A 26,174-nucleotide genomic window follows, 5' to 3' on the forward strand; every position below is an offset into this window, starting at 1 on the left:
ATGAGTATTGCATACAGTTCAGATTTTTGAACTGACTTATAGGGACTCTCAGTCACCTTGTTTACATTTTCCGATTTATATCCTGCCTTCCCTGACTTACTGGCATCAGTGTAAAATGTAGGGGCTCCAGATATTGGAGTTCCCTTTACTATACGAGGGAGGATCCAGTTAGTTCGTTTTATGAACTGAAGTCTTTTGCTTTTAGGGTATTTGTTGTTAATGTCTCCTAAGAAGTTACTGCATGCTCTTTGCCAATGTTCATTTTGTACCCACAAAGAGTTAATTTCTGCATTAGTAAAAGGTACCACAATTTCAGCCGGATCCATTCCAACTAATTGTCAAGTCTCAATTTTCCTTTGTATCAATTCAGAGACCTTCTCAATGTAGGTTTTCAGTTTCTTTGTTTATGTGCTAAAATATCCATTCTAAGATATAATCTTCCTTTGCATGAGAATTCCTGTAGGGAATGAGTAGAGGGCAAGATGATTAATATGCAGGCCATCTTTGGATCAATACGATCCAGATGTGATCCTGCAGTTTCCTTTCTACCAAAGCTAGCTCTTTTCTCAGCCTCAGCTGATAGTTTCCTTGGGCTATTTAATTTTTTATCGCCTTTGTAGTGTTTGAAATAAATTGCTCAACTCTTGAGTGGTCAAGCCAATCACAGGCCTCAACCAGTTAATGTCTCCAAGTAGTTTCTGAAAATCATTAAGTGTCCTTAATTTGCTTCTTTTGATTTGCACCTTTTGTGGCCTAATTCTTTGTACACTTATTTTATACCCTAGATAATTAATAGCATCCCCTCTTTGTATTTTCTCAGGGGCGATTCGTAATCCCCAGCATGGTAATGTTTTTTTACTTCATCAAACATTCTTTCCAGGATATTTATATCTGAATCAGACAATAAAATGTCATCCATGTAATGATAAATAATAGATTGGGGAAATTTTTTGCGAATTATATCTAATGGCTGCTGTACAAAATATTGACACAAGGTTGGGCTATTTAACATTCCTTGTGGAAGGACTTTCCATTGATATCTTTTTATGGGGCGACCTCTATTAAGTGTAGGCACCGAAAAGGCAAACCTTTCCTTATCGCCTTCATGTAGAGGAATAGTGAAAAAGCAATCTTTTAAGTCAATCACTATAATAGGCCACTCCTAGGCAACAAAGAAGGCAGTGGGATCCCAGGCTGCATGGAACCCATCGGCTGAATAATCTTATTAATTGCTCTGAGATCTGTCAATACCCTCCATTTGCCAGACTGTTTTTTAATGACAAATACTGGAGAATTCCAAGGGCTGGTGGACTCCTCTATGCTGAGCCTCCAGCTGCTCCTGGACTAGCTGCTCTCTAATGCCTGTAGTTTTTTTTTGTCATGGACCACTGATCAATCCAGATGGTTGGTCAGTCAGCCACCTTAGTGGCAAGGCTGTTGTTGTTTAACAGCAGTGGCTCCTTGGGGTAGCACTAAATTGTCAGCCTCTGCTGTATCTTGCTTATGGACAGCTTGGACAGTCTCTAACTGTCCTTGATAACATTCCCTGACTAATTTAAAGTTTTTATTAGGAGTCTGATGAATTTTAGGGCCAGAACCTGAAACTGAGGGATATTAATTTGAGTTTTCCACTGCTGTAGTAGATCTCTTCCCATAAATTAATGGCTATATCAGCCAATGTATGGCCTTAATTTTCCTACCTGACCTTCTGGTCCTATACATTTAAGCCACCTGATGCTTTGTTTTATTTGGGATAAAGTGCCAACACCTTGAAACTGCATATCCACTCCTTGAAGTGGCCAACTAATGGGCCAAGATTTTGGAGAGATGATGGTAACATCTGCTCCAGTGTCAACCATTCCTTCAATTTCGATATTATCTACCAGTATTTTTAGTTTTGGCCTTTGGTCCTCTAGATAGACGTTAGCCAAAATATTCGCTTTTGAAGTCTTGTTGTTTAATCGTTCTGAGGAGAGAACTCTCCCTGCCTGGTATTGGGGCCTCGAGAGGCCCCCTTTGGGAGTTTTTTTGTCAGGATGCGGTCCCATCTGTCTGTTGTTGCTGTACACTTCCTAGTCAAATGTCCATATCTGCCACATCTTTGACACATTCTAGGAGGCACAGTCCCCCTTTGTGTATCACTTTGGTTTTTATTACAGTAATATCTGAGATGGCCCTGCTCACCACAATTAAAACATTTGAAATCTTGGGTCATCTCTAGCTGTCCAGTGGCAGCTTCTCCTATCAAAGTAGTATCAGGAGAACAAGATCCAACATCAGCTGTATATCTAATCCACTCATCTATTGGTGCGGACCTTGCCTTTAGTGGTCTAATTACTTCCCTGCATTTGGTATTTGCATTTTCAAAGGCTAAAGACTCAATTATCGCTTTTCTTTGCCGCTGAATCTGATACACTCCTTTCCACAGCTGAGGTAAGCCTTTTGTAAAAAGTCAGGAAGGTTTCTTTAGGACCTTGTATGACTTGAGTGAATGTTTCAAGTCTTTTCCCTGATTCTGCGACTTTGTCCCAGGCCTTTAAGGCTGACAAATCGACACCATGACAGAGTTTCTTCGTCATATATAGCCTGCACCTCTACTTCAGCAAAGCGGCCTTCACCAAGCAGTTGATCTGTGGAAATCTCTCTGCCCCTAGCTCTATTTTGTCTTGCTATCTCCTCACTTCTTCTCTCCACCATGAAATCCATTGCAAATTTTCAGCAGGCTCTAGAATTGCTCTTACCATATCTTTCCAGTCTTGGGGATTACTCTATTTTTAATAGCCCAAGAAATTAAGATTTGTTTTACAAATGGCGAATGCATTCCAAAATTAGTTACACTTTCCTTAAATTTCCTTAATTCTAATACATCCATGGGTTGCCATTCAAATTCTTCATAACCCTGTGGATGATCATCGTTTGGAGGCCTTTGTTGCACACTAACTGGATAGACTAAAGTTTGTTTCCTAAAAACCTTAGGTTGGCTTTCCTTAATTTTATCTTCTGTCTCTACCTGAGTTTTTTCTTTAGTTGTAATTTTAAATTCCTCTCTTTAAGTCTGTATCCGTGCTTCATATTTCTCTTTCTGTCTTTCCCCCTGTTCTTTGAGTTCCTGAATTCTCTGTTCAAGGTTTTGCTTCCACACTTTGAATTTTTCTTTATATTGTACTTCTAATAATTTGTTATCCATTATCTTTTGATTGATTAATTTTAAAAAGTTATTCTCTAAGTCTTGCTTCCAAACCTCATTACTTTCTCTCTGCTGTTCAGTATGATCTGTGAGCTGTTGTATGTTCTGTTCTAACATCCTTTCTAGTTTCTGTCTATCACTTTCATTTTCATCTTTCTGTCTCTTATTCTGATCTATAATTTTTTGTGTCTTCAATTCTAGTGTTCCTTCTAGGCTACATTGCCAAGATTTAATTTTCTCTTTCTGTTGTTCATGTTGTTCCATAATTACCTGTATCTTCTGTTCTAAGGCTAGAAATTTGCTATTTAGGGCTGTGTGCTGTTGTATGTTCTGTTCTAACATCCTTTCTAGTTCCTGTTTATCACTTTCATTTTCATCTTTCTGTCTCTTATTCTGATCTATAATTTTCTGTGTCTTCAATTCTAGTGTTCCTTCTAGGCTATATTGCCAAGATTTAATTTTCTTTTCTGTTGTTCATGTTGTTCCATAATTACCTGTATCTTCTGTTCTAAAGTTAGAAATTTGTTATTTAGGGCCCTGTCTTTTGAGAAGATATAGTAAATCAGAAGAATGAATATTGCAATACTGGTAAATGATAAAGTGTCTTTTTCCTCAAAATTCTCAACTGTCAGACCATTCAAAATATCATTCCATAAGGCCCAAAAGATATTCATTATGTTTCTCATCTTTAAGTATCATAAAGTTATATATCTCTCTTACATCAAAGTAGTATCTGATCTGAAGCCCTTGTACCTTTTTTCTCCTCTGCTTCAGAATACGTGCAGTCCTCTCGATTCTTCAGACCCTCCAGACCCAGTCAATTCCCAATCCACTAGTACTCCTGCCTATTCTGGGGTTGAGAGGAAGTAAACTTTATCTCAGGTTAGTTGAGTTCTAATGGTTTAGTTGGGCGCCATATGTTGTCGTAAATAAATAAAAAATAAAGTAAAAGTAAAATGTATAAACGAAAACCGGGGGTGGAATGTTTTCCCTCAGGGTGTTTTTCCCTGCTAGGGTTCCACACCTCGCTTCCCCAGATATCTTCTGGATATCTTGGCAGAAACACAACCCAGCCACACACTTTCTTATACTGAGACTCTTACACAAAAGAGCATACAACTGGTGTTTTTACCCTGCTAGGGTTCCACACCTCAGTGCCCCAGATACCTGCTGGATATCTTGGCATAAACTCAGCCCAGCCACACTTACTTAAATTGAGACTCTTTCTTAAAAAAAAAACACACTCATTTAGCATTAAAGCAATCCAGCGTCTAGATTTGGCAGATCCACATTACACTGTCCTAATCCCAGTTCCCAAATTACTCATCCCTGCACCTTTTATTTACCAAGTCTCCAGCTTCTTCTCCCCCCTCGTTCCTCTAACTCCTCTCAGTTCCCCATCGTTTCTCCAACTCCCTCTCTTCTTCCTCCTGGCTTCCTTCTCTCACCCCTCCTCCCTCAACTGTCAATCCTCACCCCCCCCTCCTCAGGTTCCACTCGCTCAACTGTCTCCAACTGTCAACTGTCAACCTAACCTCTGAATCTAATCCCCCTCTCACTCCCAACTCCTACCTCTGCCCAAATCTCACGCTCTTGCCTTTATTTAACAAATTCAGAGAAAACCCCAAGGCAAACCACAACACATTCCCTCTTCATTCAGGTCCTTCCATACCTCTACCTCCTGTGATTATTTTGTTCCTCCTCTGAAGTGAGATTGAAGCATTCACACTTGGGGCTTCCTTCTTGTTAAACTTCTTATAGTTTGTGGGTTGTATCATGGATATTCTGAACTTCTTGGCTGATATTCCTATATCCATGAGTACATACCATACATTTCTCTTTGGGTCAGGGTTACCTTATTCAGGATGAAATTTTCTAGTTTCATCCATTTGCCTGCCAAATTGATGATGTTCTCATTTTTAATATGTGAATAGTATTCCTTTGTATAAATGAACTACATTTTCTGCATCCATTCTTCAGTTGAGGGACATCTGGGTTGCTTCCAATTTCTGGCTATTGTAAATAAGGCTGCTATGAATGTAGTGGAGCTCATGTCCTTTTGGTATGGTGAAGCATTGTTTGCGTATATGCTCAGGAACGATAACGGAGTGCTCATCTTTCTCTACATCCTTGCTGTTACTTGAGTTTTTGATCTTAGCCATTTTGATTTATGTAAAATGGAATCTCAAGATCATTTTGATTTGCATTTCCATGATGACTTCAGGATTTTGCATATTTCTTTAGGTGATTTTCATCCAATAAAGATTCTTCTGCGAAGAATTCTTTTTATCATCGTACCACACCTTTTAGTTTAGTTATCTGTTTTCTTTGGAGTTTACCTACTTGAGTTCTTTATATATTGTGGATATTAGCCTTCTATCAGATGTAGTGTTAGTGAAGAACTTTTCTCAATCCTTAGGTTGCTGTTTTGTCCTACTGATGGTATCCTTTGCCTTACAGTGGCTTTGAGAGAGGTTCTATATTAGTAACTTAACAGTACACATGAAAGCTCTAGAACAAAAAGAAGCCAACATATATGAGAGAAGTAGAAGTCAAAATCAGGGCTGAAATTAGCCAATTAGGAACAAAGAAAAAATATAAAGAATCTAGAAAACCAAGAACTGGTTTTTGAAGAAAGTCACATGATAAATAATTCTTTAGCCAAACTAACTAAAAGACACTGAGGCAATATCCAAATTAACAAAATCAGAAACAAAAAAGACAAATAACTTAAACTTAGGAAATGAAAAAAAAATCACATCTTTCTACAGGAGCCTATATTTGACATAACTGGAAAATCTAGATGAAATGGATGATTTTCTAGAGAGATACCATGTACCAAATGTTAATTAGGATCTGTTAAACTATCTAAACAGTCCCATAACCCCTGAAGAAATAGGAGTAGTCATTAAAAATCTTCCAACCTCCTCTGTAAAAAACAAGAAAAAGCCCAGGGCCAAATGGTGTTAGTGCAGAATTCTATCCGACCTTCAAAGAAGAGCTAATTCCAATAACCCCCAAACTATTCTATAAAATAGAAATAGAAGGAACTAATTTATTCTATGAAGACTCTGAAAACTAGATTACACAAAGACTCAAGAAAGAAATAGAACTTCCATCCATGTTTACCTATGCCAGTATTTGTTGTCATTTGTACCCTTAATGATGGCTATTCTGATTTAGGTGTTAAATGATAAAAATTCCATAAAATTGTGCTTACGATAAAAGTATCATAAGGTATTTTCACATAGGTACACATTACATAATGTTCTTATCAGATAGACATAGACCTATTGAAATTATTAATGTATCTCAAGATGTGCTTGGAAAAAAAAGAAAAGGCCAATTTTGTTCCATCTGTATGCTTGTCATATTCACAGTATAGAAGCATAAATATTCACTTAAATTTCCATCACTGAAGTATCAGAAGAAAATAGAAAGGAGGAAGAAAATGATGAGAAAGAAGAGGAATGAAAGAGGAGAACAGGATGAAATGGAGAAAGGAGCATGCACACAAATACACAGAGCAAGATATCTGTCAGAACATCCACAAAAGCTGTTTCTTAGAAAGACATTAAAAGTTAAACATAGTCAACTTCTATCAACTGGGCTTTAGATAAAACTATAAAAATTAATTTTACCAAGATTAGTTACTTTAAAATTTGTGAAAAGTTCAAGAATCTTTTCTTTCTTTTTTTTCCATCTTTATTAACTTGGGTATTTCTTATTTACATTTCAATTGTTATTACCTTTCCCAGTTTCCTGGGCAACATCCCCCTAGCCCCTCCCCTTCTACATGGATGTTCCCCTCCCCATCCTCCCCCCATTACCACCCTCCCTCCAACAATCACGCTCACTGGGGGTTCATTTTCTAACTGATATCACTTAAAAGTATTTTAGGGTAATGTCAAGGTGGTGATATATTTGGAAACTCTTAATTAAGCAGTTACTTTGGAAAATGAAGGGCTAGCCTTTTAAAAGTATAAAAAGTAATTTTAAACACTGTAAATTATATCCTATGAGTACCGCATGAAGAATAGTGTCAAAGAGCTTTTAACATGCATAATCAAGTTCTAACTCTCTAATCAAACAATATATTTTTAATGTCTTACTTTATAAGTAGAATTTCATTTATAGTAGAAATCATATAATTTTGAGGAGAAACAAGGTTAAAAAGGACCTACTAGAACAACTTAGAATGTACAGTGTTCTGGCAATAGGCATCCTCCCAGGACTCTCTTCAAAGCCCCAGTCACCTCCCTATTCCTCAGGCTGTAGATGAGGGGATTCAGAGCTGGGGTGACAATTGTATAGAAAACAGAGAAGATATTGTCTTGTTTAGGGGTGTGAAAGGAACTGGGTAGGACATACATGAAAAAGCTCCCCCATACCACATTCCAACCACAGTTAGGTGTGAGGAGCAAGTGACAAGAGCTTTCTTTCTGCCTTCATGTGAATTCATGTGGAGCACAGTGAGAAGAATTAGTGTATAAGAAGAAAGAATGGCAGCAAGAGGGAGAAGTAGGAAGATCACACCCATCACATAAACCATGAGCTCATATGTGGAGGTGTCTGCACAGGCCAGCTTCAGCAATGGAGGGATCTCACAGAACAGGTGTTTGATCTTCCTCGATTTGCAGAAAGGGTATTGCATGGTGTAGATGGTATATCCTACTGCACTCAGAGATGCCAAGGCCCATGATATGAACACCCCAAGCCAGCAGATCCTAGGCTTCATGAAGATCATGTAGTTCAGAGGGTGACAAATGGCCACATACCTATCATAGGCCATGAAGGCCAGAAGAAGGTCTTCTGCACCACCCAGTGTCAGTTCCAGGAACATCTGAAGGGCACAGCCTCCAAATGAGATGGTGTTGTCTTTAAGCAGGAAATCAATAACTGCCTTGGGAGTGATAACTGATGTGAGGAGGAGATCCATAAGAGAGAGCTGCCAGAGCAGAAGATACATGGGCACATGGAGCCGGGGATCCATGGTGATGACCAGGAGGAGTAGGCCATTGCTGATCATAGCCAACATGTACAGGGCTGTGAATGTGGCACAGAGCAGTTCAGGGGAGCCACTGTCATCCAGAATCCCAACCAAGATGAAGCCACTTCCCAGGGTAGAATTCCAAAGCTCCATTCTGTGAAACTTTCTTATCTTCCTAGGAAGAGATTGCTCACTGAAGTTTTGCCAGTATCAACCTTAGTTTTATACCATCAGATACCTGCCATGACTTAAGTAATACTATGTTCTTTCCCACAGATAAATAAGTTTCCAAATTTCTTGTTTTCAATTCTTTCTTGATAGTTGACCCATCTAATGTGAGCGTCTGCTTATAATTGTGGATAGCTAAACATTAGTAAGCCACTTACTTCCTGGAAATAGTACTCATGTATTCTACCTGAAGAAGAATCTTTTAAGAAAGGTTAACTACTTCTCTGGTAAGGGAAAAGCAATACTCTGTCATGTATCAAATTTAGGATAAGTGTTTGACTAATGCCCTAGATATCTCATTTAATTTCCTGCAGAGACATTATTCAAGTATGACTTTCTGACAGGTACAGAGGCATGATTTCAATAAATTACTTCCAGTCCTTTTGCTCAGTTCATATATCTTTGTTGTTATTATTTGTACTTTTTTTGACAAGGTCTTTCTATGTAGGATTACCAAAATCTATGAACCCTTTGACACAACCTCTTAAATGATGGAATTTTACAAATGTACCAAATTGTCCAGCTTATTTTATATATTTAATGAGTCCAAATTAACGTAAGCAAATCCCATTTGAATAGCACAAGTTTTTCATATTTGTGACCTCTGTTGCACAGCCCTACATTCTCTGAGATCCTGAGGAAGATTTTATCTGATACTAGGCAGTATTGTATTGGAGAAAGTGTTGATTTTAGAGTTAAAACTTTAGAATTAATGTGATCATATCTGTTTTAAACAGATTGCTATACAGTGTGTGCCAGGGAAGAAACAGAAAAATAACATTAAAAGAATCATGCTGTGTCTGGGAGAAGAGATGAGAAAGGCACTGAAGAACAAATTTTCTGTATTGTAATTAACCTCAGCAATCCTATTCAAATACAACCCTTGGCCCTGATGTTTGCTCCCTCTGTAACAAGTGCAGAACATTTGCACTAGATAGAAGGGAGCAGGGATTCAGAGGAAGAGCTCCTTTTCTTGAAGGCTGTTACTTTTGCATAGTACCAAAATCATGGAGGAGCCAATGTCAGCAAGAATCTAAGATTAACGAGAGTCTGTGTTATATAACACCAAAATGTACAGATGAAGCTAACTCAACATACAGCTTAAGATGTGAAAGTGAGGCACCCTTGTACAAATTATTCAGCCATGTCATGTATAGTAATGCTTCATTAGTCTCCAGTGGTTTCTCTTGGTGTCATTAGTACCTTAACAGTTGAAATATGTGAGAATGTGAAATGAGTATCACAGTTCAGCTCGTTGTTTGAGGGCACTCATCATCTATCTGGTGGGTATTATGAGAAACAGGAATATATATAGGGTGAAAAGGTATGTTTTGATATTCCAATGAGGAAGAAGGCACATAGACCTAGGCAATGCTCTTAATTTTCAAAATATTAAAGACAGAGAGACTGAAAGGGACATGTATTCAAAGTACTAAGGGTCCTTATTGGCATAGTAATTTAAGTTCTTATGGTTTGCTCTATATTGATTTTGTCTCAAAATTCATAAAAGGAGGTTATATATTTTGTTTAAACTACAAATTCCTTACCTTGGGAACTCAAAAGCTTAAGTACCTAACCACTCCAGAATCTCTTGGGGCTTCTTAATGATCGATGATGCTGCATCACAGATGGAGAATATAGACACAGGGTTGTTCTTTTTTCAATAGTTTTCTATTGAATTAAACTTTGCTAAGTTGGCAAAGTATGTTGAGTGTCCTTCCAATGTCAAGTGCTAATGGTATTTCATTTCTTCCTCATATCTACAGTTGTACTCTGAAAATGTCAGTTGGAATAACCAGGTGTAAACAAACATTAGGCAGTGACCTGTGGAGCAAGGAAATAGGTTTTCTGTTCTCACACTCGAGAATTAGTTAAAAAAAAACTTCCACTTGACAAGTTGTAGGGATGGAGCTCCTCCAACTTCATGTAAGTTTCAAACTCTTGAGTCCTGCTGCTCAGGTTTCTCTAGTCCTGCTGCCATCTGGAAGCAGAGATCAAAACTTCATGAAGCAAGTAGAAATTCAAAAAGAGGCTCAAAAGTTCCCGCTGTCTCCATCTAAATGTTCCTGAAGGCAGGTGCAAGCCAGGGCCTTGACTAAGAGCAAGCTGATTTGTCTTCAGGTTCTAAGGCCTCCTCTCTGCTTTATCCTATGCATATCTACAGAGGGACTCATATCCCAATTGAAATGGAAATGTTGGGTCTAGAAAATAGTGAGTTAATGAATTCTCTTGGGTATGTTTCTGAGCTTGCTTCTCCTGAGGACTTTAGTCAATAATGAGCTCTGAAGTCTTAAGTGTTTTTCTCTTTCATACATTGTCTAAATTCCTTATGTTTCCAAATCTGAGGTTATAGACATGTAACAATGGCACCACAGCCCAAGTATCTTACATTTTTCTTTAATGTAAAGAAATAGTAACAATGGAGTAGCTCAGGTTCCTAGCAAGTCTAGCACTGTGGCCTTAACCAAAAAGTGGGTTTTCCAGATTCTTGTGGTGGGCTGCTGTTTCTTATGTTTATAGCTCTTGTAGGCCAGACTATTCTCTCTTTCCTAAGGCTGATCCTTATATAGTCTATACAAGGAAGACCTTCTCTCCTTTGACCTCTGGAAACCCAGAATATTTTCTGTTTTTAGTCATGTCCTTATGCCATAGATGATGGTTGAAGAGAGCTTAATTTTCTAAAGATTAGGCAGGAAGTAAAAAAAAAGTCCACAGTACTAGAGTTGTAGAGTTTACATTAATTCAAATATTTGAAATAGTCCCAGAAATCAAAAGCAGCTTACCAATTATACAAATACACTTTGCTGACAGTAATGGAACAAGAAAGAAATGTCTTTTAAAATGTAGATGAAACAAAAGTATACAGTTATACTATCTATGTAGAGCTGAACTCTTAATAATCACAAGAGGAAGTTCAAATGAGTATTTACCTCCAAATATACCCAATAAAATAATTTCATCAAGAAGAATGGTGATGTCTAGAGGATATGTAATACATGAGAAATCATGCTGAGCTTTAAAGAAGTATCTAAAAAGTGTGTTAGCAAATTTAATTCTAGAACCTAAAAATGTTCTTGTTTTTAAAAGACAAAAATTTCAGTAAAATGACACCATTTTGTTAATTTTTTTTCATTTTGTGACAAAATTGTTGTCATGTAGAATGAATGATGTAAGCAAGAGTATTCAGACTCGTTCATTAAACCTATCCTCCAATGTTTGTGCCTAGTGACCTGGTCTTCATGGAGGAGGTCCTGTGTGAAGAGCTTAAGGATGAGTAGCAGATGATGGGAAGGTGTTACAAGGAGAAGGAGATGCAAGCCAAATTGAGAATGAAGAACTCGGTTCCCAGGAATACAAAATGAAGAAGAAGCAGTTTCTGGAGATGCTGCATAGCAGAAGTGAGACAGAGCCATGATTTACAGAACCAAGGCTACTGAAGCTGACTTCTGCAGAGAAGTTCTGGTTCTGGTGTTGGAAACATTTCATACTTGGGATGTGAAGATCTTGCAACTTGAATTTCAAAAGAACAAGAGGCAGGGAAAATTAAGCCTGTGTTTGAAAATGTGTGAAGAAAGGATAGCTAATGCATAACTTATCTGGTAACTTATGTGGAGCCAGAAATATAGACAGTGAAAACTGTTCAAATATTGTCAACCAGAGTTACATAATAAACTGGTTCAATCTGATGGTCACTGCATGTGACTTATATGAGAACTTATCTTCACTTCTAATGCGTGAAAAAATAATCAAGGCAATTCTGAAAGAAAACATACAATTTGAGGCTTAGAATTTCAGAGGGCTAGAGTCCAAGATCATTATAGTACTCTCTTAGAGTTTCTATTTGTGAAGAAACACCATGGTCACAGCAACACTTATAAAGAAAAACATTTCATTAGAATTCTCTTACAGTTCTGAGATTTATTCTGTGATCTTCATGGCAGGAAACATGGTGGCACAAAGGCAGACAGGGTGCTGGAGAATTCTACATTTGGATCAGCAGGCAGGAGGAAGCAAGAATGAGAGTGGACCATGGCTTGAGCTACTGGAACTTCTAAGCCCATGCCCAGTGACACACTTCTTCCAATAAAGCCATACATACTCCAACAAGGCCATATGTCTGTATCCTTTCAAATAACACCACAATGACCCTGTGGGATTTTCATTCAAACTACTTCATATAGGAAGCATGGCAACAGGTAGGACTTGTAGCTGAGAGCTTACATCTAGAGATACAACCATGAAAAGAGAAACAGACAGACAGATGGATGGACAGATGGACAGATACTAATGGACTAATAGATGGACAAAACCTTTCCAACAATGCCACATGTGTTAATTCATCATTACCTCAGAGAACCAAATAACACTATTAAATATGGGCTACAGAGCTAAACAAATACTGCTCATCTGAGGAATCTCAAATGGCTGAGCAGCACTTAAAGAAATGTTCAACATCCTTAGTCAACAGGGAAATGCAAATTAAAAGAACCCTGAGATTCTACCTCACACCAATCAGAATGGCTAAAATAAAAAATGCAGGTGACAGCAGATGCTGGCAAGGATGTGGAGAAAGAACACTCTTCTATTAGTGGTAAGACTGCAAGCTGATACAATCACTTTGGAAATTAATCTGGCTGTTCTTCAGAAAAATGGAAATAGTTCTTCCTGAACACCCAGCTATACCAGTACTTGGCATATACCCAAAAGATGCTCCTACATATAACAAGACCACATGCTCCACTCTGGTCATAGCAGCCCTACCTATAATAGTCAGAAGTTGGAAACCACCCAGATGTCCACCAACAGAAGAATGTATACAGAAATTGTGTACATTTACACAGTGGATTATTACTCAGCCATTAAAAACAACGACTTTATGAAATTCTCAGACAAATGGAAGAAACTAGAAAATATCGTCCTGAGTGAGGTAACTCAGACACCAAAGAAAACATAAGGTATATACTCACTGATAGATTTTAGCCCAAAAGCTCAGAATACCGAAAATTTAATCCACAAAACGTATATATCTTAACAACAAGGAAGATCAAAATGTGCATGCTTTAATCATACATAGAACAGGGAACAAAATAATCACAGGAGGTAGAGTGTAGGCATTGGAGAGAGGGAGAGAGGAGGGGTGGAGGAGGACAGGAACAGGTATTAGAAGGAGGAGAGACATATGGAGGATCAGGAAATTGAATAGAAACATGTAGCAGAGTGGGATGGGGACCTGGGGTGCCTACTAGAAAGTCCCAGACTCCTAGAAAGTGAGAAACTCCCAGGAGCCAATGGTGATGACTTTAGCCAAAATTCCCAACAAAGGGAAGATAAAACGAGTAGAGACCACCTCCTATAAATAGACATGGCCCCCAGTTGAGGGATGGGGCCACCACCCATTCAAAATTTTCAACCCAGAAATGCTCTTGTCCAAAAGAGAGAGGCACTTGTTGACAGGAGCCTGGTGCGGCTGTTCTTTGAGAGGTTCTACCAGCACCTGACCAATACAGATGCAGATACTTATAGTCAACCACTGGATTAAGCACAGAGACCCTAACTGAAGAAAGAGCTAGCAGAAAGACTGAAGGAGCTTAAGGGGATTGCAACCGCATAAATAGAACAATATCAATCAACTGGATAACCAAGAGCTCCCAGGGACTAAACCACCAACCAAATAGTATACTTGGAGGGAACCAGGACTCCAGATACATTTGTAGCAGAACATGGCCTTATCTGATGACAATGGGAGGTAAGGGAGGCTTGATGCCTTAGTGTATGGGGATGCTTGAGGGGTGAGTTGAGAGTGGGTGAAGGAACACCCTCATAGAGGTAAAATGGACAGGGTGGGGGACAGGATAGGAGGTTGGTGGAGGCATAACTGGGAAAGGGGATATCATTTGAAAGGTAAATAAATAAAGTGGTTAATAAAAGTAAAATAATTAAAAACCCTTAAAGTGTTCTAATAGCTAGTAATCAAATATTCAAAATATGTGAGTGTATCAGAGCCATTCTCACTCATACTACCACAGGGTCCTTCTCACTAGATGACAATACCTTATGTCACTTAAACAAAAGAAACAAAAACCACTACCAACCACCAATAATAATAAAAGCACCAATCACCACATGAGGAATAGAGGTGCAAGATCATGTGCAAGCATAATACATAATCATCTCTTTTCTGCTAGATTCGGGTCAAGTGTCTTATTTTCCAAAACTATTTGGTGGTATGTGCTGACTAGATATTTCCTTTAAATACCTTACCTTACATTCTTTTTTCCCACTTTTTTTAAAATTAAAGATATTTGTTTATTTACATTTCAAATGTTATTCCCTTTCCAAGTTTCCTGTCCACAGACCCCCATTCTTTCACCTTCCCCCATTCTGGTATCCCCCCCAATTCACACCCCCTTACCACTCCAGACATTGACCTGCATGGAGGGGTCTAACCTTGGCAGAACCAAGGACCTCTGTTTCTTCTAGTGCCCCAACAAGGCTATTCTCTGCTAAATATGTGGTTGGAGCCCTGGGTGAGTCCATATATATTCTTTTGGTAGTGGTTTAGTCCCTGGAATCTCGGGTTGGTTGGCATTGTTTTCCTTATGGGGTTGGAAGCTCCTTAAACTCTTTCAATTCATTCTCTAATTCCCCCAAAGGGGGTCCTGTACTCAGTTTAGTGGTTTGCTGCTAGCACTGACCTCTGTATTGGGCATGCTCTGGATGTGTCTCTCAGGATAGATCTATATCTGGTCTCTTTCAGCATGCACTTTTTAGCTTCATCAGTCTTACCTAGTTTTGATGGCTGTATTTATAGTATCCACATGTGGGGCAGGCTTTGATTGGCCATTAATTCAGTTCCTGCCCTAAACCTTGCCTCCCTATCCCTCCCTATCATAGGAATGGTCATTTTTCCCCTTTTAAGAAGGATTGGGAGCATACGCATTTTGGTCATTCTTCTTCTTGAGCCTCCTGTGGTCTGTGGATTGCATCTTGAATAATTCAAGCTTTTGGGATAATATCCACTTATCAGTGAATGCATACGAGGTGTGTTTTTCTGTGATTGGGTTACCTCACTCAGGATGATATTTTCTAGATCATTCCATTTGCCTATGAATTTCACGAAGTCATTGTTTTTGATAGCTGAGTAGTACTCCATTGTGTAGATGTACCACATTTTCTGTATCCATTCCTCTGTTGAAGGGCATCTGGGTTCTTTCCAGCTTCTGGCTATTATAAATAAGGCTGCTATGAATATAGTGGAGCATGTGTCTTTGTTGTATGTTGGAGCATCTTTTGGGTATATTCCTAGGAGAGGTATAGCTGGGTCCTTAGGGAGTGGAATGTTCAATTTCCTGAGGAACCTCCAGACTGATTTCCAGAGTGCTTGTACCAGTTTGCAAACCCATCGACAATGGAGGATTATTCCACTTTCTCCACATCCTCAACAGCTTCTGCTGTTACCTGAGTTTTTTTTTTTTTTATCTTAGCCATTCTGATTGGTATGAGGTGGAATCTCAGAGTTGTTTTGATTTGCATTTCCCTGATGACTAAGGATGTTGTACACTTCTTAAGTGCTTTTTGGTCATTTGATAATCTTCAGCTGAGAATGTATGTTTTGTACCCCATTTCCTAATCGTGTTTTTGGCTCTCTGGAGTCTAACTTCTTGAGTCCTTTTTATATTTTGGATAATAGCCCTCTATCAGATGTAGGATTGGTAAAGATCTTATCCCAATCTGTTGGTTGCAGTTTTGTCCCAATGACAGTTGTCATTTGCCTTACAGAAGCTTTGCTGCTTTCTGAGATCTCATTTCTAGATTCTTATTCTTAGAGCATAAGCCATTGGTGTTTTGTTCAGGAATTTTTCCCCAGTGCCCATGTGTTCGAGATTCTCCCCCACTTTTTTCCTATTAGTTTGAGTGTATTTGGTTTGATGTGGCAGTCCTTGATCCACTTGAACTTAAGCTTTGTAAGGATGATTAGAATGGATTGATTTGCATTCTTCTACATACTGACCTCCAGTTGAATCAGCATCGTTTGTTGAAAGTGCTATCTTTCTTCCATTGGATGGTTTTAGTAACTTTGTCAGAGGTCAAGTGACCATACGAGTGTGGCTTCATTTCTGGGTCTTCAATTCTATTCCACTGGTCTATCTGTCTCTGTACCAATACCATGCAGTTTTTAATCACTATTGCTCTGTAATACTGCTTGAGTTCAGGGATAGTGATTCCCCCAAAAGTTCGTTTATTGATGAGTATACTTTTTGCTCTCCTGGGTTGTTTTGTTTTTCCACATACATTTGCAAATCGCTCTTTCTATCTCTATAAAGAATTGAGTAGGAATTTTGATGAGGATTGCATTGAATCTGTAGATTGCTTTTGGCAAAATGACCATTTTTATTATACTAATCCTGTCAATCAGTGAGCATAGATTTTCCCATCTTTTGAGATCTTTTTCAATTTTTTTCCTCAGAGACTTGAAGTGCTTTTCATACAGATCTATCACTTGATTCATTAAAGTCACACCAAGCTATTTTATATTATTTGAGACTATTGGAAGGGTGGCATTTCCCTAATTTCTTTCTCAGCATGTTTATCCTTTGAGTAGAAGAAGGCTACTGACTTGTTTGAGTTAATTTTATACCCAGAAACTTTGCTGAAGTTGTTTTGAAGGTTAAGTAGTTCTCTGGTGGAACTTTTGGGGGTCACTTAAGTATACTACCATATCATATGCAAATAGTTATATTTTGATTTGATCCATTCAAATTTGTATCCGTTTGTACTCCTTTTGTTGTCTGATTGCTCCAGCTAGGACTTTGAGTACTATATTGAATAAGTCAGGAGAGAGTGGGTAGCCTTGTCTAGTCCCTGATCTTAGTTGGAATGCTTCAAGTTTCTCTCCATTTAGCTTGATGTTAGCTACTGGTTTGCTGTATATTGCTTTTACTTTGTTTATATATTGGCCTTGAATTCCTGATCTTTGCAGAACTTTTATCATGAAGAGGTGTTGAATTTGTCAAATGCTTTCTCAGCATCTAATAAAATGATCACATGGTTCTTATCTTTGAGTTTGTATATATAGTGGATTACATTGGTGGATTTTCATTTTCATTAAACCCTTTATCCCTGGGATGAAGCCTACTTGATCTTGATGGATGATCATTTTGATGTGTGTTTGGATTCCGTTTGCAAGAATTTTATTGAGTATTTTTGCATCAATTTTCTTAAGGGAAATAGGTCTGAAGTTCTCATTCTTTGTTGGGTCTTTGTGTGCTTTAGGTATAAGAGTAATTGTGGCTTCACAGAAGGAATTTGGTAGTGTTCTGTCTGTTTCTATTTTGTGGAATAGTTTGGACAGTATTGTTATGATGTCTTCTATGGAGGTCTGAGAGAATTCTGTACTAAACCCATCTTGTCCTGGGCTATTTTTGGTTGGGAGACTTTTAATAACTGCTTCTATTTCTTTATGAGTTATGGGGTTGCTTACATGGTTTATTTGTCCTTATTTAGCTTCATTACCTGCTAGCTATCTAGAAAATTGTCCATTTCCTCCAGATTTTCAAGTTTTGTTGAATATAGGCTTTTGTAGTAGGACCTGGTCATTATTGAATTTCCTCAGATTCTTTTGTTATATCTCCCTTTTCATTTCTGATTTTGTTAATTTGGATGCACTGTCTGTGACCTCTGGTTAGTCTAGCTAAGCGTTTGTCTATCTTGTTGATTTTCTCAAAGAACCAGTTCCTGGGTTTGTTGTTTCTTTGTATAGTCCTTTTCATTTCTACTTGGTTGATTTCAGCCCTGAGTTTATTTCCTGCCTTCCACTCCTCTTGAGTTTATTTATTTCTTTTTGTTCTAGAGCTTTTAGGTGTGCTATCAAGCTGCTAACATATGCTCTCTCATATGTTTCTTTCTGCGGGCACTCAGAGCTATGTATTTTCCTTTTACACCACTTTCACCGTGTCCCATAAGTTGTTGTATCTTCATTTTCATTAATTATAAGAAATCTTTAATTTCTTTATTTCTTCCTTGACCAAGTTATCATTGAGTAGAGCATTGTTCAACTTCCATATATATGTGTGCTTTCTGTCATTATTGTTGTTATTGAAAAATCAGTCATAGAGCATGGTGATCTGATAGGATAAAGGGGACTATTTCTACCTTCCTGTATCTGTTGAGGCCTGTTTTGTGACCAATTATGTGGTCAATCTGGGAGAAGGTACCATGAGGTGCTGAGAAGAAGGTATATCCTTTTGTTTTAGGATGGACTGTTCTATAAATATCTGTTAAATACATTTGGTTCATAACTTGTTAGTTTCTCTATGTCTTCATTCAGTTTCTTTTTCCATGATCTGTCCATTGATGAGAGTAGGGTGTTGAAATGTCCTATTTATGTGTGAGGTGCAGTGTGTGTTTTGATTTTTAGTAAGGTTTCTTTAATGAATATAGGTGCCCTTGTATTTGGAGCATAGATATTTAGAATTAAGAGTTCATCTTGGTGGATTTTTCTTTGATGAATATGAAGTGTCCTTCCTTATCTTTTTAATGACTTTTTGCTGAAAGTCAATTTTATTTGATATTAGAATGGCAACTCGCTTGTTTCTTTGGGTCACATGCTTGGGACGTTGTTTTTCAGACATTTACTCTGAGGTAGTGTCTGTCTTTGTCCCTGAGGTGTGTTTCCTGCATGCACCAAAATGCTGGGTCTTCTTTATGTAATCAGTTTGTTAGTCTATGTCTTTTTATTTGGGAATTGATTCCGTTGATGTTGAGAGATATGAAGGAATAGTGATTGTCACTTCCTATTATTTTCATTGTTAGAGTTGGAATTATGATTTTGTGTCTCTCTTTCGGTTTCATTGCAAGGAGATTATATTCTTGCTTTCTGTATGGAGTTGGAGTTTTCCATCTGTTATCCTCTGTGTGGCCAGATATGTAGAAACTTAGTGTGTAAATTTGGCTTTGTCATGTAATATCTTGGTTTCTCCATCTATGTTAATTGAGAGTTTTGCTGGATATAGTAGCTTGGTTGTCATATGTGTTCTCTTACATTCTGTTTGACATCTCTCCAGGATCTTCTGGCTTTCATAGTCTCTGGTGAGAAGTCTTGTGTAATTCTTATAGGTCTACCTTTATATGTCACTTGACCTTTACCTCTTGTTGCTTTTGATATTCTTCCTTTGTTTTGTGCATTTGGTATTTTAACTATTTTGTGATGGGAGGAATTTCTCTTTTGGTCCAATCTATTTGGAGATCTGTAGACATCTTGTATATTTATGGGCATCTCTTTCTTTTGGTTAGGGGAGTTTTCTTCTATAATTTTGTTGAATATACTTACTGGTCCTTTAAGTTGGGAGTCTTCACTCTTTTCTATACCTATTATCCTTAGGATTGATCTTCTCATTTTTCCTGGATTTCTTGTATTTTTGGGCTAGGAGCTTTTTCCATTTTATATTATCTTTGATGGTTATGTTGATGTTTTCTATGGTATCTTCTGCCCCTGAGATTCTCTCTTCTATCTCTTGTATTCTTTCGGTGATGTTTGTATCTATGACTCCTTGTCTCTTCCTTAGGTTTTCTATAACCAGGGTTGTCTCCCTTTGTGCTTTCTTTATTATTTCTATTTCCACTTTTAAATCCTGGATGTTTTTGTTCAATTTCTTTACCTGTTTGGCTGTGTTTTCCTGTAATTTTTTCAGGGATTTTTGTGTTCCCTCTTTAAGGGCTTCTACTTGTTTACTTGTGTTGTCCTGCATTTCTTTAAGGGAGATTTTTAATGTCTTTCATAAAGTCCTCCATCATTATCATAAAATGTGATTTTAAATCTAAATCTTGCTATTCTGGTGTTTTTGGATATCAATTATTTTCTTTGTTAGGAGAATTAGGCTCTGATGATGCCGAGTAGTCTTGGTTTGTTGCTTAGATTCCTTTGTTTGCCTCTAGCTTTTGAGTTGTCTCTGGTGTTTGCTTGTCTTGCTGTTTCTGAGAGTGACTTGACCCTCCTGTAGGCCTCTTTGTCAGCTCTGCTGTAGAACTATTTTCCTGTTTTCTTTCAGCCTTTTCTGAGAACAGGTGCTCTGATTTCAGGTGTGTAGGTGCTCCTGGTGACTGTCTTTCAGCTCTAGGCTTGGGCAGGAATCAGAAGTGTCTTGCCCTTGATTGCTCCTAGGTCCTTGCACCCAGGGGGCACAGTTTGCACTAGGCAGTTCCCTCTTGGCTCAGGAATGTGACCAGAGTAGTCTCCTCTAATTTCTCAGGGGTGTCCACACTTCTGAGCATTTAGCTCTCTCCCCAATGGAATTTGGGTGCAGAGAGCTGTTTGGCCAGTTCAGTTCAGTTCTGGGCGCAGAACCTCAGGTACCAGAGGCTGACTGTTCCTATATTCCTATGTCCAGAGGCACTGTGCAGTTTCCCCTTGGACTAGGGATGTGGTAAGATGTGTGCAGAAGTGGCAGTCTGTCCTGCGGTCTCAGGATGTCTGCACTTCTGGGTGTTCAGCTCTCTTTCCCATGGGATTTATTTACAAGGAACTGTGAGATGGTATCAGTTCACTTCCAGGCACAGCCAGAAACAGGAAGTGCCCTGCCCCAGAGGACTTCTGCCTCTGTGTGTCCTGAATCCACCATGCAGGTCACTTGGAGCAGAAAAGTGGGTCTTACCTCTGTTATCGGTGTGTAGTCACTCCTGGTTACTGTCTTTCTGCTCTAGGCGCGGGCAGGAATCAGAAGGATCCTGCACCTGATTGCTCCTATGTCCTTGCACCCAGGGGACACAGTTGGCACTATGCGATTCCCCTTGGGTGTGAAATGTGTGCAGAAGGTAATCTCCTCTCATTTCTTAGGAATGTCCACACTTCTGAGGGTCCAGCTCTCTCCCCCATGGTATTTGGGTACAGGGAGCTGTTTGACTAGATCAGTTCTGTCCTGGGTGCAGACCAGAACCGCAGGTACTAGTGGATGACTGTTCCTATATTCCTGTGTCCAGAGGCACTCTGCAGTTTCCCTTGGACCTGGAATGTGGGCAGAGGTGTGCAGAAGTGGCAGTCTGTCTTGTGGTCTCAGGATGTCTGCACTTCTTGTGCTCAGCTATTCTGTTCTACCAAAATTGTAATTGCTTTTTCAGTGCTGTTTGTTTCCTTTGCATATGCTAGATACTAACCCTCTATCAGAGGTGGGGTCTTCAAATCTATTCAGCTGATGAATATTACTATTTTTTTCTGTCAGTATGATGCTTTTTTCTTTGGTTCTATAGATTTATTTCCTGTAACCTGAAAACAGGAATGGTAATACCTTCTGCAGTAAGTTTATTGATCAGGGCTGCTTGGGTTGTCATGGGATTCTTCTTGCCACATAAAGTTTAAGATTATTTTTTCAATCACTGTGAACAATTGCATTAGAATTAGTGTGTGGATTGTCTTGATTCTTTATATTGTTTTTTATAGAGTGATATCCTTTTATTGTTTTTCATAGAGTGATATCCTTTTATTGCACTATTCTTTATGGTGAGGTATGTTTCTTGGAGATATGAAAATGTTGGCTCCTATTTTCTAATCTGTTAGTTTGTGTCTTTTTATTGTGGAATTAAGATCAGAAGTTTCAAGCTATTATTGAACAGTGTTTATAGTGTTGTGAATTTTTTCAGACTTCTTTTAATTAACTGTTCTAAGATTATTTATCCCTTATATCTTCTTGGGTGTAGACAACCTCCTCAGAGTAAGGTACTTCTTCTAATCTCTGTAGAGGTGTTTTGGTGAATATAAATTTCTTCAGCTTGGTATTATGAAACGGTTTTCTTCTCTTTCTACTCTAATGGATACTTTTCTGGGTACAGTAGTCAGGCTACTCTATGTGGCCTTTCAGAGCTTTTTGTATATCACTTTAGTCCCTTTTGGCTTTCATGGTTTCCACTGACAATGAGTCTGCATTAGTGTGTGAGTTGGTCTTTTTCTCTGGAAGCTTTTAAAATCCTTGCTTTGTTCTGTATCTTTATTGTCTTGACTATGTGGTACTGGGAGTTTCTTTTACCTACTGAAATAGAGGTACAACTATAACAGATAACTTTGATGTGGCTAAATTATCAATTGTGGTATCTCTATACTATTTATTCTTTATAAAGTTATTAATGTTATTTATCACATCATAAAAACCCTATTATACCATGAGTAAATAATTCAACTCAAAATTAATTTGTAATTTAAACATTTTACCATACTCTGTTTATAAGACAAAGTATATTGTCTTGTTTCCCAAATATATTCCTATTTCCTTTTTAACAGATGCCTGATACCTTTGATCTCATCTGAAACCCTTGTCCCATACTTTATTTAGAACAGAGTATTCATTCAACAGACTATTCATCTCTTTTTTCCTCTTCAAATCTACTTGCATCTGAACTGAAACACGTTGTGCTGGTTTTCCCCAATATAATTTCTTATCAATTGCTAGCCAATGTCCAATTTCATCTGTGTCCTCAAAAATTTGTTCCCAAACAATAATTTCTTTTCTAAAGGAAGCTTTTCTTCTATTGTTTGAAAAATAACCATAAAGTACAAATAAATTCTGATTTCCTCTCATCATAGATACTTTCCCACAACTCCATTTCTTTCAGTTATTGCCCAATTTCTTCAGTTTCTCCACATAAAGGAAAAAAGAAAGAAAATTGATTTCTATATCTATTTCTTCCTTTGACGGTCATCTAATCATAAGAATTCAATCCCGTTTAAGCTTCTTTCTCACTCCATGTGTCTGTTATTGCCAATTCATCATTATGAGCTATATAGAAGTCCCCTTCTTATCCTCCATTTCCACACTTTCAGTGACATAGACAGTTGATTTTTCTCTCCTCCCTTGAAAGAATTTTTTCTTTTAGTATCCACAAACACAGAGACACTGGCTTACCTCTCCTTTTTGTCCACTCTCACACCCTTTCATCGCCTTTCTCTTTTTAGTTATGGAATTTTCTTGAGATTTTTTTCCAGTGGGGAGAAATCAATGTATTGACTTGTAAGTGGTAAGAATGCTGAATATAAGTCACTGTGCATGCTTAGACCTAATTAGAACTCATTTTTTCAAGTTCAAATTTAAACTCTCTCTCAAAACAAGCAAGACTGAGTGAAACATGGAAAGAGTGAAAGCAAATTAATGGGCTCTGGAATGCCAGTGGAGGTACATGCACTGATGGAGGGAATAATAGAGTTAGATGAATATAGAGATACACTGTCTTTCTATGTATATATGTTGTTTTGGCGTATTTCTCTTTTGGATCTTCTATTCCATTCCTCTGATTTACATATATGTTTTATGTGACTTCCATACTGTTTGGGTTAATAAAAATCTGTGTTACTTCTGGTTTGAAAAAGAAAAGAAGATACACAGGAACCTATAATTTTCTAACTCAAATAAGCAATATAATAAGAGTGAATATTATAATTCAATGGTGAAAAAGAACAGTGTGTGGAGGGGGATACTAAGAGCCAAAGGTTTAAAAAGTTATGCGGGTAGGATTGAGCAGGAAAGATAGGAGAAGCTTTGTTTAAAAGTAGGATCTATGAAGAAATTTTTACAAAGCCCCTTTTGTTTATGAACAAATTAAAATATACTTTTTTTAAAAAAAGGAATTTGAACAGAGGTACTCTACATGGGAGTTTTCTGCTGACCACAGAAGATATGGATTATTATTGAAAATCTAAGAAACAGATATAAGTCCCCATCCAATGTGTTTTTAGGGTCAGAAAACCCCAATGCATATAATTCAACATAAACTATTGTTGTAGCTCTTGATTACAAACCATAACTGGGTGATAAGTTTCTGAAAGCACTACAAAATTTGTTTCCCCAAGTCTTTCAATTTCTATGACATCAATGCAAATAATAATAATAATAATAATAATAACAACAATAATAAACAATAATAATATCAACAGATTCCATTTCATTTTATAATTTAACCAGTTCCAAGAATATTTATTCCAGATCAAATACAAAGCCTTAGAAGGGATTCATAAATTTCCCAAACCAGTAATATCCCGTTATATATAACATATTTAAAACAAGTAGAAAAACACTTTCAAACAAAATTTCTTTAAAAAATTTTTACACTCAAGATTTTATTCCATTCTGAATCCACCCTCCTACTGTTCTACATCCCTTACCTCCTCCCCAACCTCTGTCTCTACCAAGATGTCCCCACCCCATCCACCTGGCCAGACCTCTAAACTACATGCCTGAGAGCTCTAGAACAAAAAGAAGAAAACTCACCCAACAGGAGTAAAGGCAGGAAACAGTCGAACTCAGAGCTGAAATCAACCAAATAGAAACAAAGAGAACAATACAGAGAATCAACAACACCAAAAGCTGGTTCTTTGAGACAATCAACAAGACAAATAAACTGTTACCCAAACTAACGAAAGGGTGCAGAGGCAGTATCCAAATTCACAAAATCAGAAATGAAAAGAGAGACATAACAACAGAAACTGAGGAAATTAAAAATCATCAGATCATACTACAAACCCATATACTCAACAAAACTGGAAAATTTGGAGGAAATGGATGTTTTTCTAGACAGAAACCAAAGTTAAATCAAGAGCAGATAAACTTTCTAAACAGGCCCATATCCCATAAGGAAAGAGAAGTAAAAAGTCTAGGGCCAGATGGGTTAAGTTCAGAATTCTACCAGACCTTCAAAGAAGACCTGATACCAATATTTGTCAAACTATACCAAAAAATAGAAACAGAAGGAACAGTATATAATTCATTCTATGAAGCCGCAGTTACTCTGATACCTAAACCACACAGGGACTCTACCAAAAAGGAGAACTTCGATCAATCTCACTTAAGAATATTGATGCAAAAACACTCAATAAAATTCTTGCAAACTGAAACGAAGAACACATTAAAACGATCATTCACCTCGATCAGTAGGCTTCATCCCAGGAATGCAAGGTTAGTTCAATATAGAAAATCCATTTATGTAATTCACTAACAAACTCAAAGAAAAAGTCACACAATCATCTCCTTGGATGCAGAAAAAGCACTTTCAAACAAAATTTAAATTTATTTTTAAGTTAAGGTACAAGATAGTAGGTTTCCATATGATTTTTATCAACAGCCCAGTCATCCTATGATTTACCTAATTTTTATATCTTCATTCTACCCCAATATTCCCACCTTTACTTTTATATCCTAAATCCTGCTACCATCTGTTTAAAAACTGCCCCCATTATAATATGCTCCATAAACTTTCCTTGTTTCTACAGATGCATAAGGTTAAACATAGGAACCGAAATATTCAAAGTCAGGATCAACACATGAGGGGAAATGGGACACCTGTCTTTCAGTATGTGAGTTACCTCACTCAATATTACTTTTCAGCCTTGAGAGATGGCTCAGCAGTTAAGAACCCTGACTCTTCTTCCAGAGGTCCTGAGATCTGTAATGGGATCCGATGCTCTCTTCAGGTGTGTCTGGAAACAGCAGCAATGTACTCACATGTATAACTTCATTTTGTTTCTTTTTATCTGACTAAGTTTTTATTGTGATTTCATTCCTAGCTGTTATGGACAGAACAGAAATGAATATGGACATGCAAGTGTCTCTATAAGTGGTACAGATTGTTTTCAGTATAATCCTAGGAGAATATGGAATGGTCATATGGTAATTTAAGTTTAGCTTTTTGAGAAACTTCTAGATAGATTTCCAAAGGAGATAATTAGTTTATTCTTTTGCTCCTGGTGTGCATGTGACCTTCCCCATGCCACCATTTGCTGCTATTTATATTTTT

The 26,174-nt window shown here is 37.7% G+C and overlaps 1 protein-coding gene and 1 long non-coding RNA gene across 2 annotated transcripts in view; one reads left to right on the forward strand and one right to left on the reverse strand.

The window, feature by feature from the left end:
- Window positions 1–7,380: 7,380 nt before the first annotated feature.
- LOC116894150 (olfactory receptor 2AG1-like) lies at window positions 7,381–8,330 on the reverse strand. Its single transcript, XM_032895869.1, is given in 2 exon segments — window positions 7,381–7,565; window positions 7,568–8,330. Coding segments are annotated over 2 exon segments (948 nt in total).
- A 3,300-nt stretch (window positions 8,331–11,630) lies between these two features.
- The window catches only part of LOC116894152, a 35,539-nt gene continuing 20,995 nt past the window's right edge, over window positions 11,631–26,174 (forward strand). The window contains exon 1 of the long non-coding RNA XR_004387020.1: window positions 11,631–13,360. This is a non-coding gene — a long non-coding RNA (uncharacterized LOC116894152). The remainder of the gene's footprint in view (window positions 13,361–26,174) is intronic.

Source organism: Rattus rattus, chromosome 2 (assembly GCF_011064425.1).
Source record: "Rattus rattus isolate New Zealand chromosome 2, Rrattus_CSIRO_v1, whole genome shotgun sequence".
Taxonomy (NCBI): domain Eukaryota; kingdom Metazoa; phylum Chordata; class Mammalia; order Rodentia; family Muridae; genus Rattus; species Rattus rattus.